General features: G+C 42.9%; 1 protein-coding gene across 5 annotated transcripts in view; it reads right to left on the minus strand.

Moving 5' to 3' along the window:
* Positions 1-309: 309 nt before the first annotated feature.
* dlg3 (discs, large homolog 3 (Drosophila)) overlaps positions 310-14,204 on the minus strand; it is a 76,059-nt gene continuing 62,164 nt past the window's right edge. For all 5 annotated transcript variants that reach the window (XM_070913528.1, XM_070913525.1, XM_070913526.1 and 2 more), the window contains 11 exons: positions 9,750-9,864; positions 7,725-7,901; positions 7,539-7,614; positions 6,835-6,934; positions 5,298-5,339; positions 5,065-5,115; positions 4,865-4,966; positions 4,605-4,777; positions 4,219-4,328; positions 4,048-4,139; positions 310-3,481 (listed from right to left, as the gene is read on the minus strand). In XM_070913528.1, the coding sequence (XP_070769629.1) occupies positions 3,375-3,481; positions 4,048-4,139; positions 4,219-4,328; positions 4,605-4,777; positions 4,865-4,966; positions 5,065-5,115; positions 5,298-5,339; positions 6,835-6,934; positions 7,539-7,614; positions 7,725-7,901; positions 9,750-9,864 (1,145 nt within the window). In that variant the 3' untranslated portion in view covers positions 310-3,374. The remainder of the gene's footprint in view (positions 3,482-4,047; positions 4,140-4,218; positions 4,329-4,604; positions 4,778-4,864; positions 4,967-5,064; positions 5,116-5,297; positions 5,340-6,834; positions 6,935-7,538; positions 7,615-7,724; positions 7,902-9,749; positions 9,865-14,204) is intronic.

Genomic DNA, 14,204 nt, shown 5'->3' on the forward strand with positions numbered 1-14,204 from the left:
ATTGTGGTAAAGTGTTCAGCAGATATTCCACAGTTTGATTTTGTTGCTGTAAATCTGTATAACTGTGGGGCGTCCTGGTAGACTAGTGGTTAAGACGCATAGACCCACATTTGTTCCTGGTTTGATTTCAGTTTGGGACTTTTGTTGCATGTTAGCCCCCTTATTCTCTCTCCCCCATGTTCCGGTCTTTCTCTACTGTCTCCTGACAATAAAAGCTTAAATTCCAACTACGAATCTTTATAATTGAAATAATTCCATTTTTTTCAAAGCCACCGATTCACTTAAAGTGGAATAACAAGCACGTCAAAATCATAACTGAATCACGTATTTTATTTTCAAACAAATAAACTCTTGTCAAGTCCCAAAATAAAACCCAAACAAAAGTTGCAGGACTGTGTTCCCTCATGACTAGGACAGGGAAGACCATGAGGCCAAGTGTCCTGATAGGCTGTACCACCTGCAGTGACAGGAAGGAAACTACTGTACAATCAAAGGGTTCATGTTTGCAAGCACTTACTGCACAGATGTGCTATAACATAAACATCATCACCCAAAAGTACAAACAAGAACCCTGACCCCCCCACCCAAAAAATAAAAGCATATATGTCATCATTTCTCTCATCAGAACAAAGACCCTCATCAATTATACACACACAGAGGCATTCAGGTTCCATCTCGTTATATACCACAACCTCAATGGAAAGAGTAAAATGAAATCAAGTTCTTTGGGCTTTGACATGGCTGACTGAGGTATGAATACCACACACATTGTTAACAGTCAGCTGTATTTCAACTATACACCAGAGAGGACCAATTCTAAACTTCTAATGATGTATTGATCAATGCTCCTGGTTTCTGTGATATTGTGTAGGTTTCTGCCTGCATCTCTTTTTAATTATTTTACAATATATTTTTTTTTAAATCTATACACCCATACACGTTCCACAAGAAATCACATGTAGACAGGCCCTACTTGCAGGAATTGAATTCCCAACTGACTAGTTAAGTTTTCCAATAGGCATTTGAAGAGAAATACCAACAATACAGCACATTTGTATGGAAATTATATCTCAAGAGTAGCTCAAACTTTACTTACCTGACATTTGTGGTCTATAAAACATGTTTGTCCCAGTTTGATTCACACATGCATGAAGCACAGGTGAGGGGGATCTGCTGGGGGCTTATTTACATTGTACAGCTACCACACCCTTTGAAACAGTCTGCAAGCAGTTTATAAATGGCTCTGTTCCCTTCGGTTATTCCCTGAACTCTGGTTTTGACACAGGTAATGACAGCTGGTTTAGCAGTGGTGCCTGGCAGGTGGGCACACCTGTTCAGAAAATGCCTGCAGGTACAGGTGCTCTGTGGGTGGGAGAGAGCAGGGGACCCAGAGGTCTACGTTACCACTTCCTGTTGGGTCTGGCTCTCTGAGAAGAAAGAAAAAAAAAATCCCTTTGCACTCTTCAAAAGGATGAGGAGGAAAGCGACCACAGTATTCCTTCTTCAGACGTGCTCTCTCACATGCACACATTAACATACTGTGCCAAGATCTGCATGGGAGGGTGGAGCAGGTCATTTCAATCCTGGTGATGCCATACCGCCAACTCAAAAGGTTACCACACCAATGGCCTTGAACAAGCTCCCCGGCCTCACGAAAAAGAGAAGACATGTAATACAGCCTGATTACACGCCTTTAACTAAGCGACAGTACTGTTAGTACTTGTTTGTTCACATTTGACAGCTATGAACGACTCTGTGTCACCGCCCAAACATGGCCTTTCAGTCGCAGGGGAAATGGTATCTGTACGTTAAGATTCCTGAGCTGGTCTAGCTCACCCCAGACACACTTAAGAGCTCAACACAGTGGTTCAACACCTGCCGACGACAGACTCATTAAGAATTCATACGTTTATAGATACACAAAGCATATAGGTTTAATCAAACCCAACTTTAGTGTTGTTTTTGGTAGGGGGACAGGGGGACAATCCAAAACAGGTTATATTGACTCTTTAATTGTTAGGACATCCAATACAATTATTGTCTTGTTCTACCCGTTTTAAGGCCACCGTCATGGCGGCAGATAGGACAGTACCATGTGACCATTCAATCAGAAGAGAATCCTCTTGGAAGGCAGAGAGTGTAATAGGGTGGTCTGCTGCTCAACATGAGTTAGGAGGCTCTGGCTGTCCAAATTGTAATTCAATGGCCAAATTCTTCTTTAATTACACTGGAAGGAAGGTTGAAATACAGGAGAGAGAAAAGGCGCCCACAGAGGTGAGACTTTGTTTTATCTATTGCACTCAAGTCAGGCCCCCTGGCAGTTGGAGGACACAAAAAAAGTAAGAAAAGATGAGAATGTTTCCTCTCTTTTCCTCGTCAATTGTGTGCAGCCTCCCTAACAGACAACAGGTAGTCACAAAACAGAATTTGTATTTGATGTAAGGCAGTTTGGTGTTTTGCAGAGAGCCCAGTTACACTTCTCTACCCCCGTCCTTTACACAGAGCAGCTAAAAACCACAAGCAAAAAATCCCACAAAGAAAGAAAAAAAAAATGAAATCTAACAGCCCTCCAAATTGACAATTCTAGTGAAGTGTAAAATGTGTAGTTTTTAATATGTAGTAAAATCTCAGTGGGATTTTATCATTTATCTTGTGATTTCATAATATAAATGTAGAGATTCACGACGCATTTCTTCCTCTTGATCTGCCTCCCGAGATGTCTTTTATCAGCTGCAGCACAGACAACTGGCAGACGACCAAACAGCAAGCTGGTTTGTGATAAATAGATCACCAGTTTGTAGGCTCCACTAATTTCCTCAGTCATTATAAACAAGAGAGATGACTCCTTGAACAGTACCATCAGCAGGGCTTGATTTTATCCAGTCTTTTTAGAAAAAAAAACAAAAAAAAAACCTTAATTGGTCTTCACTTCTCATCTTGCGTGTCTTCTTAAATGTGATTTGATGAACATTTACAAAGTGTTCCAACTTGGTATGATTAGTCTCTGTTTCCCTGCAACTTCTTTTTGAATCCCAACTCCTCTCTTTCTGTAAAACATTCTGATCTTCAGTCAGTCCCAGTTCACAAAAGGATTTATTCCTTTTCCCTTTTGTTTTCATTTGACAAATTCCTTTGGAATGGCATTTCCAGTCTTGAATGGATTTGTTGAGAAACTCATGCAGGGGTGTGCACAGTCACAGTAATGGTGATAAGACTTCTTTTTCATTTAGAGAGTAACATAATGATGACACTAAAACTTGATATGAAACATATCTGCAAAAAGGAGGTGAGGAGGGGGGCTATTTGGGCTTGGGTGGGGTCTCTGGGAGGCAGGTGGGGAGCTCTGCACCGATGCAGAGGGGACGGCAGGGAGCTCAGAGCTTCTCTGAGGAGGGGATCCAGATGTAGGGACCAGACTGCTCCTCAATGATTAGCTTGATTTTGTTGTAGATCTCCTCTAGTGAGTCACCCTGTACAATAGCTGGAGACACAAAGAGCGGCAGATGCATTTGCTGAGACGCATCAGAACTGCAGTTGAAACAACATTTATCTATAAATCAATAGATAATTAATCGGCAACAATTCTGATAATTGATTTTCAGTTGTTAAATCAAGCAAAAATGCCAAACATATATAATGTCTTTAATTAATTTAATATACTTAAGTTTCGGACCGTTGATCGAACAAAACAAGGAATTTGAAGACATTACCTTGACATTACATTTCATACATTAGAGCTGAAAAGAGTAGTCAATTAATCAATTAGCTGCTTTTTGCAGCTTTTTTCAAATCGTTTGAAGTCATTTTTGAAGCAAAAGTGCCAAACATCTGGTTCAAGCTTCTCTGTTGGAAGGTTTTGCTACTTTTCTTTTTTCTTATGTCTAATATCTTTGGGTTTTAGACTGCCGGTCCTTCATTATTGACCAAACAATTAATCAAGAAAAGAATTGACAGATTATGCTATGATTTAAAAAATCATTACTTACAGCCCAACTCTGAGCTACAAATATTTATCAGTGACCCAAAGCAAAGGGCAGTGAGACCAACCTGTGAAAAACTCTCCAAAGTCTTGCTCCAGCTTAACCGCCTTGTCAAAGACTTTATTGGCCTGCTCGTACGTCTGCCTCTTATTCATTTCCCTGAAAAAAGACAAGAAGTTACGGTTAATGTCACAGACACACTTACTCTGATACGGTGTGTCAAAAAGCTCAAACTTACATTAGGGCTTCAATGGATTTTGGTTTAATAAAGATGGCAATCGGATAAAGTTGTGCTTGCTGCAGTCGTTTTATGGCATTCCCAGACACATCCAGAATGCAGTGTTTCCCCTGTAGACAGGTAGAGATAGGTTCTGTCAACTTTTAGATTTTTGTCACATAATTAGGCCACATATTCATGAAGGATTGATTGTGGTTCTTGTAATGCTGCAAAAATGACTACTGCAAAAAATTAGTAACACATTTTGGTAGTTGGGGGTGGAACTTTAATTACAAATTGCTTTCCGATTTAGCAGGCATCCTAACATGCCTCTGGTTACACCCCAAATACACCAAACCCAATCTGGTAACCCAACCCCAGAGAGAAACCCAAGTTTCTGCGCCTACCCTCTCAGCCACAGTTCTGACAGACAAGATGCTCGTCCCATAGAGGTTCTCATTGAACTGGCCAGCCTCAATGAATTTATTATCCTGAATGTCTTTCTCCATTTGCTCTCGCGAGCCCACAAAGTGGTAGTCCTGGCCGTCCATCTCGTTCTCTCGCCTTGGACGAGTCGTATCTGCAGAGGGGAATAGAAAAAGTGTATTTTTGTCGCTGCTGTTATGTTTAGTGTGCTGTCTGGGTCGGGTTGTTGCTGTAAACTCACGGGGTACACAAGAGCCAAACTTGTGGGGAAACTCAGAGATGAGGTCATCATTTACTCTGTCCTTCATTGGGCCCAAAATGATCACAGGCCTCGTGTAGTGTACTGCATTAGAGACAAAGACGGCAGTTGAGGATACATGTAGAAATATACAATATATTGACTTATGCATCATGTTTTTTGTGCAGAAGTTGTTCACTTACTTTCCTGTCGAATGACTGGCTCATAGGAAAGGATTGTGTCCTCCTGTCCCTCTGTAATAAAACACAAAAAGAATCAGACATTTTAGATCTGATTTAAAGAAATACAATACAATTATCATGGCTGATAAAACACCGAGAGGAATATTAATTTACAGATCAGTCATTTCACAGGTAAATCTATGTGGGCAGTGTAAAACAGACCAGAAAGACCATGAGAAATGAAGGTGACTCACTCGAACTGCTTTCACTGTCACTTGTGTTGGATGTCAGGCATTCTGCAAAGGCATAAGAGAGCGAGTTGCAGGTAATCTCAAAAGCAGTACAGCCACAGTTAAATTCAAACAAATTTCTCTCTTCTTATGGGTGAAAATTATTTTCACCTGCCTTTTTCCTTAGAGAAAAATAACACTGTTTCTCAACATCTAGACCATTAAAAAAAGGGGATAAAGAAAGCAGAAGTCTTGCTTGGTGCGGCAGCCATGCTCTCGCAATATTAGGGATGTGGTTTTAGGTGCAAGCAATAGGAAATTAAGTGTTTCCTGTTACAATATCCCAACTGAACCGCTATTCCCAGGCCAATGTTTCCTATTGCTAGATCTGTGCCTGTGGCAGCGGATCTCATATCAGGGAAAAGACAAAGAAAACACACAGGCGTTACGCCGTCCACAGGAGGGGGCAGGAGCTGGCTGACTCAGGGGAACTGGAGGGAAAAAGTGTTTCCAACCAGGCCTGCTCTGGTGACAGATATACTCCAGCTCTGTGTGACCTTATCTGACAAAACTCTGCTAAACATTTATTGTAAAGACCCCATGAGACATTCAGAATAAGTCTAACGCTTACTCACTCTCCCTTGGGAATGCATATTTTATATGTACTGTGACTCTACGTAGGCATGTGTGTGTTGCGTGTGAGCACGCACATAAGTCTGAGTGTGTGTCACTCTAAATGTGTGTGGTTTTAGCATTCCCAGCTGGGTCTGCAGTGACAAAGCATTTTTTTTACTCTGAGCTCAGGAGAAAGCTGCTTGACACAGTAGAACCACACACTTACTCAAACTCTTTGATCCATAAAAGTCATCGCTTAACCCTGGGAAGTCCTAGGTGTCCCGAACAGGTGAGAGCAGAAACCAAGAGAAGAGAGCAGACAGGAAGAAGAAGAGGTTAGTGAGAGTTGGGACAGAGAGGGAGAGGAGTGCTGTGTAGTGCTCGCCAGGCCCACTGACACATGGCGCTGTGCTGTACTCATTAAGCCTGAGCCCCACTTTGTTCATAGTAAGCCACGGCCTTTCAATTACACAAGCCCAATCCCATTAAAATGGGATTTTGACCTGTTAAGTGTTAAAGCTTCAGTCCAGTTAATGAGATTCTTCTTGTTGTGGGTCAGTGACTGACTGGAGAATTGATCAGGACTTATACAAGGAGTAGCATCACAGTGTTAGAAGGCCCGTGTGTTAATGCAGCCAAGAACTTATGCACACACGCGCACACACAGCTGGCAGCACACACAGCTTGACACTCCTCTGGAGCCCGTAGACAGATGCACAGACACACCAGAGAGAACCCCACATCTCCAGCCTGATGCTGGCTCTGCATGTGGGGCCTCTCTCTGGGACAGTGAGAAAGGGATGCGAGTGGTGCCATCACACAAACCATCCCTGGAGGTGAGCGGAAAGATGAAAGTTGAGTGACAGAACCGAAGCATGAAGGGGAAACGACGAGGAAAAAAAAAAAACAACCCCACCCCCCCCTTGATCACACAGCTGGTACTCACGTTCAGACTCCACCAACTCCTGCACAATATTCTCCTTGCTCTTGTAAAACGGGAACTTGCGTGAGAGGTTGAAGCTTTTTTTGCGCTTTACTTTGACTGGCTGCTTGTCGATGTGTGGGTGAGAAGGGGGTGGGGGGGCAATGAGAGGGTGAAAGCAAAAACAGAATGGGTTTCAATGAAGGTACTTAACACCCATGCAAAAAAACAAAACAAATGAAAGGTAAACAAACAATACACATCAAATAATGAAAATGAGAAGCAGGTAATGGGTGAAAATGAATGGCATATCAACATGAAGGAAACAGGCTTCTGTTTACCAACTTAAACATGTACCATTTTCATTCAACTGAATCTGCTTGCATTATAGATGATATAAACACAACATTACAGCTGATTTATACTTCTGCAAATTACATCTGACAGATCAGCCTCTGACAAACGTGCAGACATTTTGTAAGTGCACATTTCTTAATATCACTGAGTGCACGAGGCTGTGGAGGTTTACAGAGACCTCTCATCTCCACGGAGCTTCTGTGTAATCTATACAGTAATATGAGCGCTTTTTGTGCTCGCTTCAGTGAGCAGGTGCTGGTCTCTTTCCCACACTCAGGGGGAAGTAGGCCATCTCCCTGGGAGCCCAGCAGCAGCTCTGAAGACAGCCTCTCTGGCACCAGGGCAGGGAGCAGCTGGCCCTCTACACTTACCCTGTTAGACTCAATCATGCCTGTCCTGGCGTGGAACTTGACTGTTTTTAACCTGGCCCGCTCCTTCTTCTCCACTCTGGGGGGAAAAAAAAAAAAAAGAAATAAAGTTTAGGCTGGGCATGAATGGTAGTAGTCACATTAGCTTTGTCTGGCATTAACACACTGAAAAATGAAGAGCGAGTGTACCTTTTCTTGCTCGGAATGACCCCAATCTGCTCACTCTCTCCATGTGGCGTGACCAGCCTTGCCTGCCACCACTCATCATCTGAAGCATTTATGACATGAAGGATATCCCCATAAGAGAAGCTCAGGCCTTGGCTGGGCAGGCAGCTGTCCCTCGTTCGATCGTAGTCAAACAAAGCTCTACAAAAAAAAAAAAAAAAAGGCTTTGGTTACACTCCTTCCCTTCCTTTTATCTTGAATTTGTGTGTAGAGATTCCACTTGCACCATGATCAAATTACTCCACACTTGGCACAAAATGGCAGCTATGAATATTCTGCATTACATTATTGGTCTTTGTTATCTTTTCTCACACTTCACATTGCTTGCATGTGGGCTGTGACTTGACTGAATATGTGGAAATTAAGATGACAATGTAAAATCTGGCGAAAGTCATCGTTGATACATTCAGACACGTCACTTACTACATTCAAATGTTGTATTGAAACAGTAAGTGTCTATATAACCATACAAACATGAGGTGGAGAATACTGTCACATCTTATTCAGGACAACACGTATATTAAAAGCATGCCATTCATAAGTTTCCACTTGACATTTCTAACTGCTGTTGCCACATACTTTCCATGACATGCATACACTGTTTATTGTCTGTCTGAGTGCGTCAGTATCTTGTCAGACAGGTAAACCCACTGCCATTTATTAATACCTGCTTTACAGGTTTAAACTTAACTTGACCTACAAGCCTATATCTCCAGGCCACAGACCATAGTCCAGTAGACAGACATGTCGTGGCCAAAAAACATTTTCTCCTAAAGATTTCTGCTGGAGTACTCCTGCCGACGGAAACTGCAGTAAGTGCAATAAGTAAACAGTAGTGCTGAAACTGTCATGATGCAATCTACTGGAAGCTTATCTGCTCGTGTGCTTTACAGGGAAACAAGTGCACTTTTAACATATGTTGATGAATGATAGTCAAATTCCTATCTTTAACCACGTTATATAGCACCTTGACATACATATAAAGCATATTTCAGAGACAGCGTGAGCACATGTGACACAGTTGTTTTTTTTTTGAGAACACCTTAGGGGCTTAACGCCTCCACATTCCTGAGGCTGGGCTGGGAGGACATGGCGGCTCCTGCATCAGCCGGCTAACTAGACAGCTTTTCCAGCATAACTGTGGGCTTAGTCACCCGCACAGGAGCAGGCTAGGCTCTACATGCCTCATAGGATAGGAGCTGGTCTATAAGAGAGGTATGAGTCAGACCTGTTAATGCTCATCTCTCTATATCAGGCATCCAATGAGATAACACCTATATATACTTTTGATATATCCAAGTAAGGTCCATTGTTGAACTTCGGCAATCTAGTAATGTAGCCATTAGGCTTAGGTTAAGTGAAGCGCATTAGTGCTTCAGTAGAAATATGGTGGAGCACTTGGACTATGGAGTTACATCACGCAGTCCTTTCACCTTGACCTCTGCGAGTCCTTTGTGACTCGCTGCATTTGTGCGAGCAGAAGGATGCCACCTGTTTTAATTCCTAAATGAGCCTCCATCCAGTTTGGCAACCTGCCCAAAGTGTCATAACACAGGTCACTTCGACAAGCTCCACTGTCAATCTACATTACACAAAGTGGAGTCAATGTCATACGAGGCATCAACAGCAACACACAAGAACAGGGAATGCCTGTCCATCAGCTTTTTGATGGTGATGAATAGTATCAACCCAATGCCCTAAATTAAATGTTACCCTACAAACAGCTCAGTGTGAAGTATCATGTTTTATCATATGATGTATGTGCTATACGTCACGCTGCTGTACTCTCACAGTGTGGCTACTTTTGACAACATGTGCTTTCCGGCTTTATTCTCCCCCCACAGGCAGGTAGAGGTTTATTATGCAAGAGTGGCTATTTTGACAACAGATCTTAAAATTTGATGTTGTGAGTGCAAGCATGACTGTGTGTGTGTGTGTGTGTGTGTGTGTGTGTGTGTGTGTGTGTGTGTGTGTGTGTTCCAGCTTTACCTGACGTAGAGAGAGCGTTTCTCACTGGTGCGCAGGGAGCCTGATCCTGAGCTCATGCTGCTGTTCATCATCTGCTCCCTCAGGTCGTGGATCTTGGACTCAAAGCGACTGTACTCTGCATTGGAAGAAACAAACAAAACAAACTGCGTCAACAGCACCCCAAAAACAGGGCCCTCGCATATGCTACCCCTTTGGGCTTTAAGGTTGATACATCCGAGGATATGGTGGTATTGTAAATAAAAGAGGCCAAAAGCGTCTTGGACCCTGCTCTTGTTTTACTGGAAAATTGTTGGAGATCTCAGTGTCTGAGTTAGCGCTGCGGTGAGCTGGAGTGAATAGAGGAAAGGTTCTGCAAATCCTTAGGCTGATTAATGACCCCAGGAACAGATGGTTTATCACAGATCTGCCTTACACATCCAGTAATGTCTCATGTCAGGTAATTAATTATACAGATTAATTAAGTTCAACATGGGCTCTTTAGTGTGGTTAAAAAAAGGGAAGGCCTCTAACAATTTCAAATGCATGACCATTTGTCATAGGTGTGTAAATCCAGTTGCTGCTCAGGAGCACGGGGATGATATATGAATCCACCTGGACCTCCTCATTAAGAATGCTCTCATTAGCCTGCTGTGCACAGCGTGCTCTGTGCCCGGGCTGCTGGAACAAGCTAGGCCACCGCACCACACAGCACACGGCTAGATAAACAGACCAGCAGATGCACCTAGAAAAACAAGAAGGCTAGGTCGCTCATGTGAACACACAAAGGAGGTGTCAGGACCACAAAAAAGCAGCACTGTGAGCAACCAGTTTTGCCATATATCTAAATGTTTTGACTATTTTAAAGTAATGGCAGTTAGAATTAATAAGTGTTAATGTTTCGTGTTGCTCAGGAATGTTGCCGTATACGACAAACTAGAATCACATTTACAACGTACATTATTGCTCTAATGACACAACATATCTATCTGGATCATAATTAGCCTATAAAAAGAGGGCGAGAGAATATAGTTCACATTTATTCCACATATCTCTTTTACTGCCATGCCTTTAGGGGTTGACTCCTACCTTAGAGCTTAATCATCCATAGCTGGCAACATTTCCTGTAACGTGAACAACAAGAGATCAAAGTCCACATTCTGTCGAACAAGCCTACAGGTAGCCTTAAAAAACAAACACTCATGCCTACAAAAGACGATTTAGCCGAAGTTAGTCCAAGCTCCCAGAAAATTCAGGGCAGGTGCAATAACAAGCTTCAGGTCGCTGAACTCTAACCCCCCGCCAAAACCTACAGGAGACACATAGCAAACACAGAACCTGCCCCAGGCCTGGTGCCAGCTCTCCACCCTGGTCTCTGCTCAAAGGGTTAACAATACAACAGAGTGACGCTGCAAGGTGAGGTAACCAGACACCGCCTGGCTGCCTGTAACCAACAGCAACGTCCTAGCACTCCTAGAACAGGGGCAGCACATGCAGAAACAGCCATTCAGACTAGTCCACTTGGCTCTCAGGCACAGGAGACACGAGAGAATGGCAGCTTGGGAGAGGAGGGGTCGAGGGACAAGACAAAGAGAAGCTTAAGAGAGGGAGCAGTCTTAATGGCCTGCTTCACAATACCAGCAACCTGAAGGGCTGGCTGTGAGATAGTACTATGAGCAGCACAGGTGGTAGAGCCAAACACTTTGCTTCTTCACATTCCTAATGTCCAAATGATTCATCTAAATACTGTAGACAAGAGCAGCAGGAAGAGCACTGAACTACAACCAACTTTAAGCCTCTGTAGGGAGTTGGAGTGGGAATCATACACTATAGTATAAATTGCAGCCGCGCCTCGTTTATAATGAGGACATCAGAGTGCAGGCAACTCTGCAACACGATCACCTACGTATAGCACATCAACTGATCAATCTGTGGCACTTACTTCCTTTATGATGAAGTACTTTCAGTTTCCACCAATTTTATATTTCTGATTATAAGAAACCGTAAAGGAAGTATACACCTGTTACACAGAAACGGAAGGATTCTCCCAGTACTTCAATAGAACGCGTTGTGACAGGGTGTTTCCTTAACTGATTAATGATTAAAAACCCCTAAAAAAAAGGGTGCCCTTGTGGCCGAGAGGCTCAGGCGTTGACCATGAACTGCGCTGTCTTCGGTTGGCAACCAGCCTGGGACCTTTGTTGCATGTCACTCCCCATCTCTTTCTCCTGTCATTTCCTGTCATCTCGCTACCCAAACTAAAAAACTCCTATTATGTTTTTACTTCATGGAAATTTTACAGTCAACATGGTCTATTTTTGCAGCAGAACTTATATAATTTAGCTATTTGACTCAGAAATTAACACCTGTAAGTCATTTGAGTCATAAAATAAAAATGAAAAAAAGATAATGCCGTCTCTCAAAATTGCTGCTCCCACTCTGCCTGCCGTTATTTAACAAATGGCCGAACAAAACTGAAAAGACACAACATAATTCTGCACAATTTGCCATTTGTAGGCGATAGAACATGTACTGGATAGAACATGCAGAACTCAAATCTTAACCCATTCTCATATCAATGAAAAGGGCTATAGCTTCCAGCAACCAATGCTTATATAAAGTAGAAATAGGTTAGGCCACCCAATTATCTAACGACACTTACATTAAGTGTTACTTGTTTTATTTAAGAACATAACCATATTTACCTGGTTAAGAATGAGTCATCTGTGCTGTGTCAATTAATACATTTTTAAATGCTTTCGGAAATGGGAATAACGTTAAGACTCTGTCCCTTAAAGCACTTAATACACAAGAGCTAGCCTATATTTTTAGGAGTGACCCACAGGAAGAAAAGACGGCTAATAGAAACTGGAACTATTCTGTATCTCTCACTCCCACTGCGTGTCCTCATTAGTCGTACAGCTTTTTTATTTTGGGGGACGGTCGCTTCTCTTTTGATCCAGTTACGCAACACAGCAGGCATGTACTTGTAATGTGAGAGTGTGTTATGTTCTCAGGGAGAGTTGAGCCAGTGAAGGCACTAACCCCAATAATATACTGCAGGAGGAACAAGTAGACCCTGGCTGCAGTATCTACAAACTTCTGTAATGCACACTGATGTGAGTTTTGTGAGGGCGCACAGAGTTCAACATTTCCTCCACGGCCCCCCCTCCATTTCCTACATGCAAGTGTAATTACAATCCTTGATAGTGGGGCGAAACAGCATGTGGCTATACACCCCTCACTTCCTTTCCTTCGGACTGAGTGCAAGTTAAAGACTTGGTGATGCTCCAGTGAGAGTCAGGGGGGCTCCTGCTGCAGCCTGTGGGCTTCTTGTAGTCTTCAGCGCTGGCCTTTCATCAGAGGTCTGCGGACGCTCAGGTCCCGGCCCCGGCCCCTGAGAATACTGTCCAGGCAGTTTGCCCTGCATAAACTAGCATTCACCCCTTCACTTCCTCCCCCTGACTGACCTTGTACAGCTCACTAGGGGTTCCTCCTGCACCAAACTCAAACGAAATAACATGTCACACACCGCTTCAGGATGCCAGCAGATTTACTGGCGACAGATCTCAGGTCACCAGTGGGGATGCAGGAAGTCAATCATTTGCCAGAACTCGACTCGTGTGTTCAGAGAAGTTAAGCATTGTACACAAACAGATAACTGTCCTTCACTGGGTTACAAAGGGGGCGCAGAGCTGAAAGCACGATTTGGTATGGAAAACAAAGCTTCCCTTCAACTAACCACATCATTATTCAAGATGCTGCCTGATTGGTCTGGCATGTGAGACAACATCAACTCACATGGACAAGAACGAGGCATTATAATCAGCATTTTGTAGCAGAAGGAAAACCTATACCGCAATATTGTTGGTTTTCATCTCATCTCAGCCTTTAGCGTAGCTCTGTGCCAATTCACCAATCCCGTTCCACTTCAATTTCAATGACCTTGGAGAGCTATTGGACATTTAAGGCTTGTTTGTTATTGAAAGAGAAAGGCATAAGGATTGGGAGCATGCTAGAACGTATGACCCTTCACATTCCTGTCATAGCCCAACCTGAGACCTCAACCTAGATCTAAACCTCACAATATCCCTTCCATCGTTGTTATAGCGTTACTGCAGCATGCTCAAGTACACATGCAAAGAATTACAAAAACACTGAGAAAAATGCAGCTTCCAACGTAAATGTAATGCACAGCCAATCTACAATTTACTGATACAAAGAAAGAGTGGTGCCATTTTGTGAAATACGCTCTTTAAAATTTGAAAATAACTAACAGGCTGTCCAACAAATAACTTCTGCTCTAGTCAGCATGAAAATGCTTGTGGCCAGAGACTTGTATGTCCAAAGTCTGTGTGTGGCAGTGACATACAGATGTAATGTAAATGTAATTTCACAGATGAGGTCACTGTTTAAATCACCACCACAAAGCTGACACACACCTGTTTGACCACACCTGTGTGACCCCACCTTCAGGTT

Source organism: Enoplosus armatus, chromosome 10 (assembly GCF_043641665.1).
Source record: "Enoplosus armatus isolate fEnoArm2 chromosome 10, fEnoArm2.hap1, whole genome shotgun sequence".
Lineage (NCBI taxonomy): Eukaryota > Metazoa > Chordata > Actinopteri > Centrarchiformes > Enoplosidae > Enoplosus > Enoplosus armatus.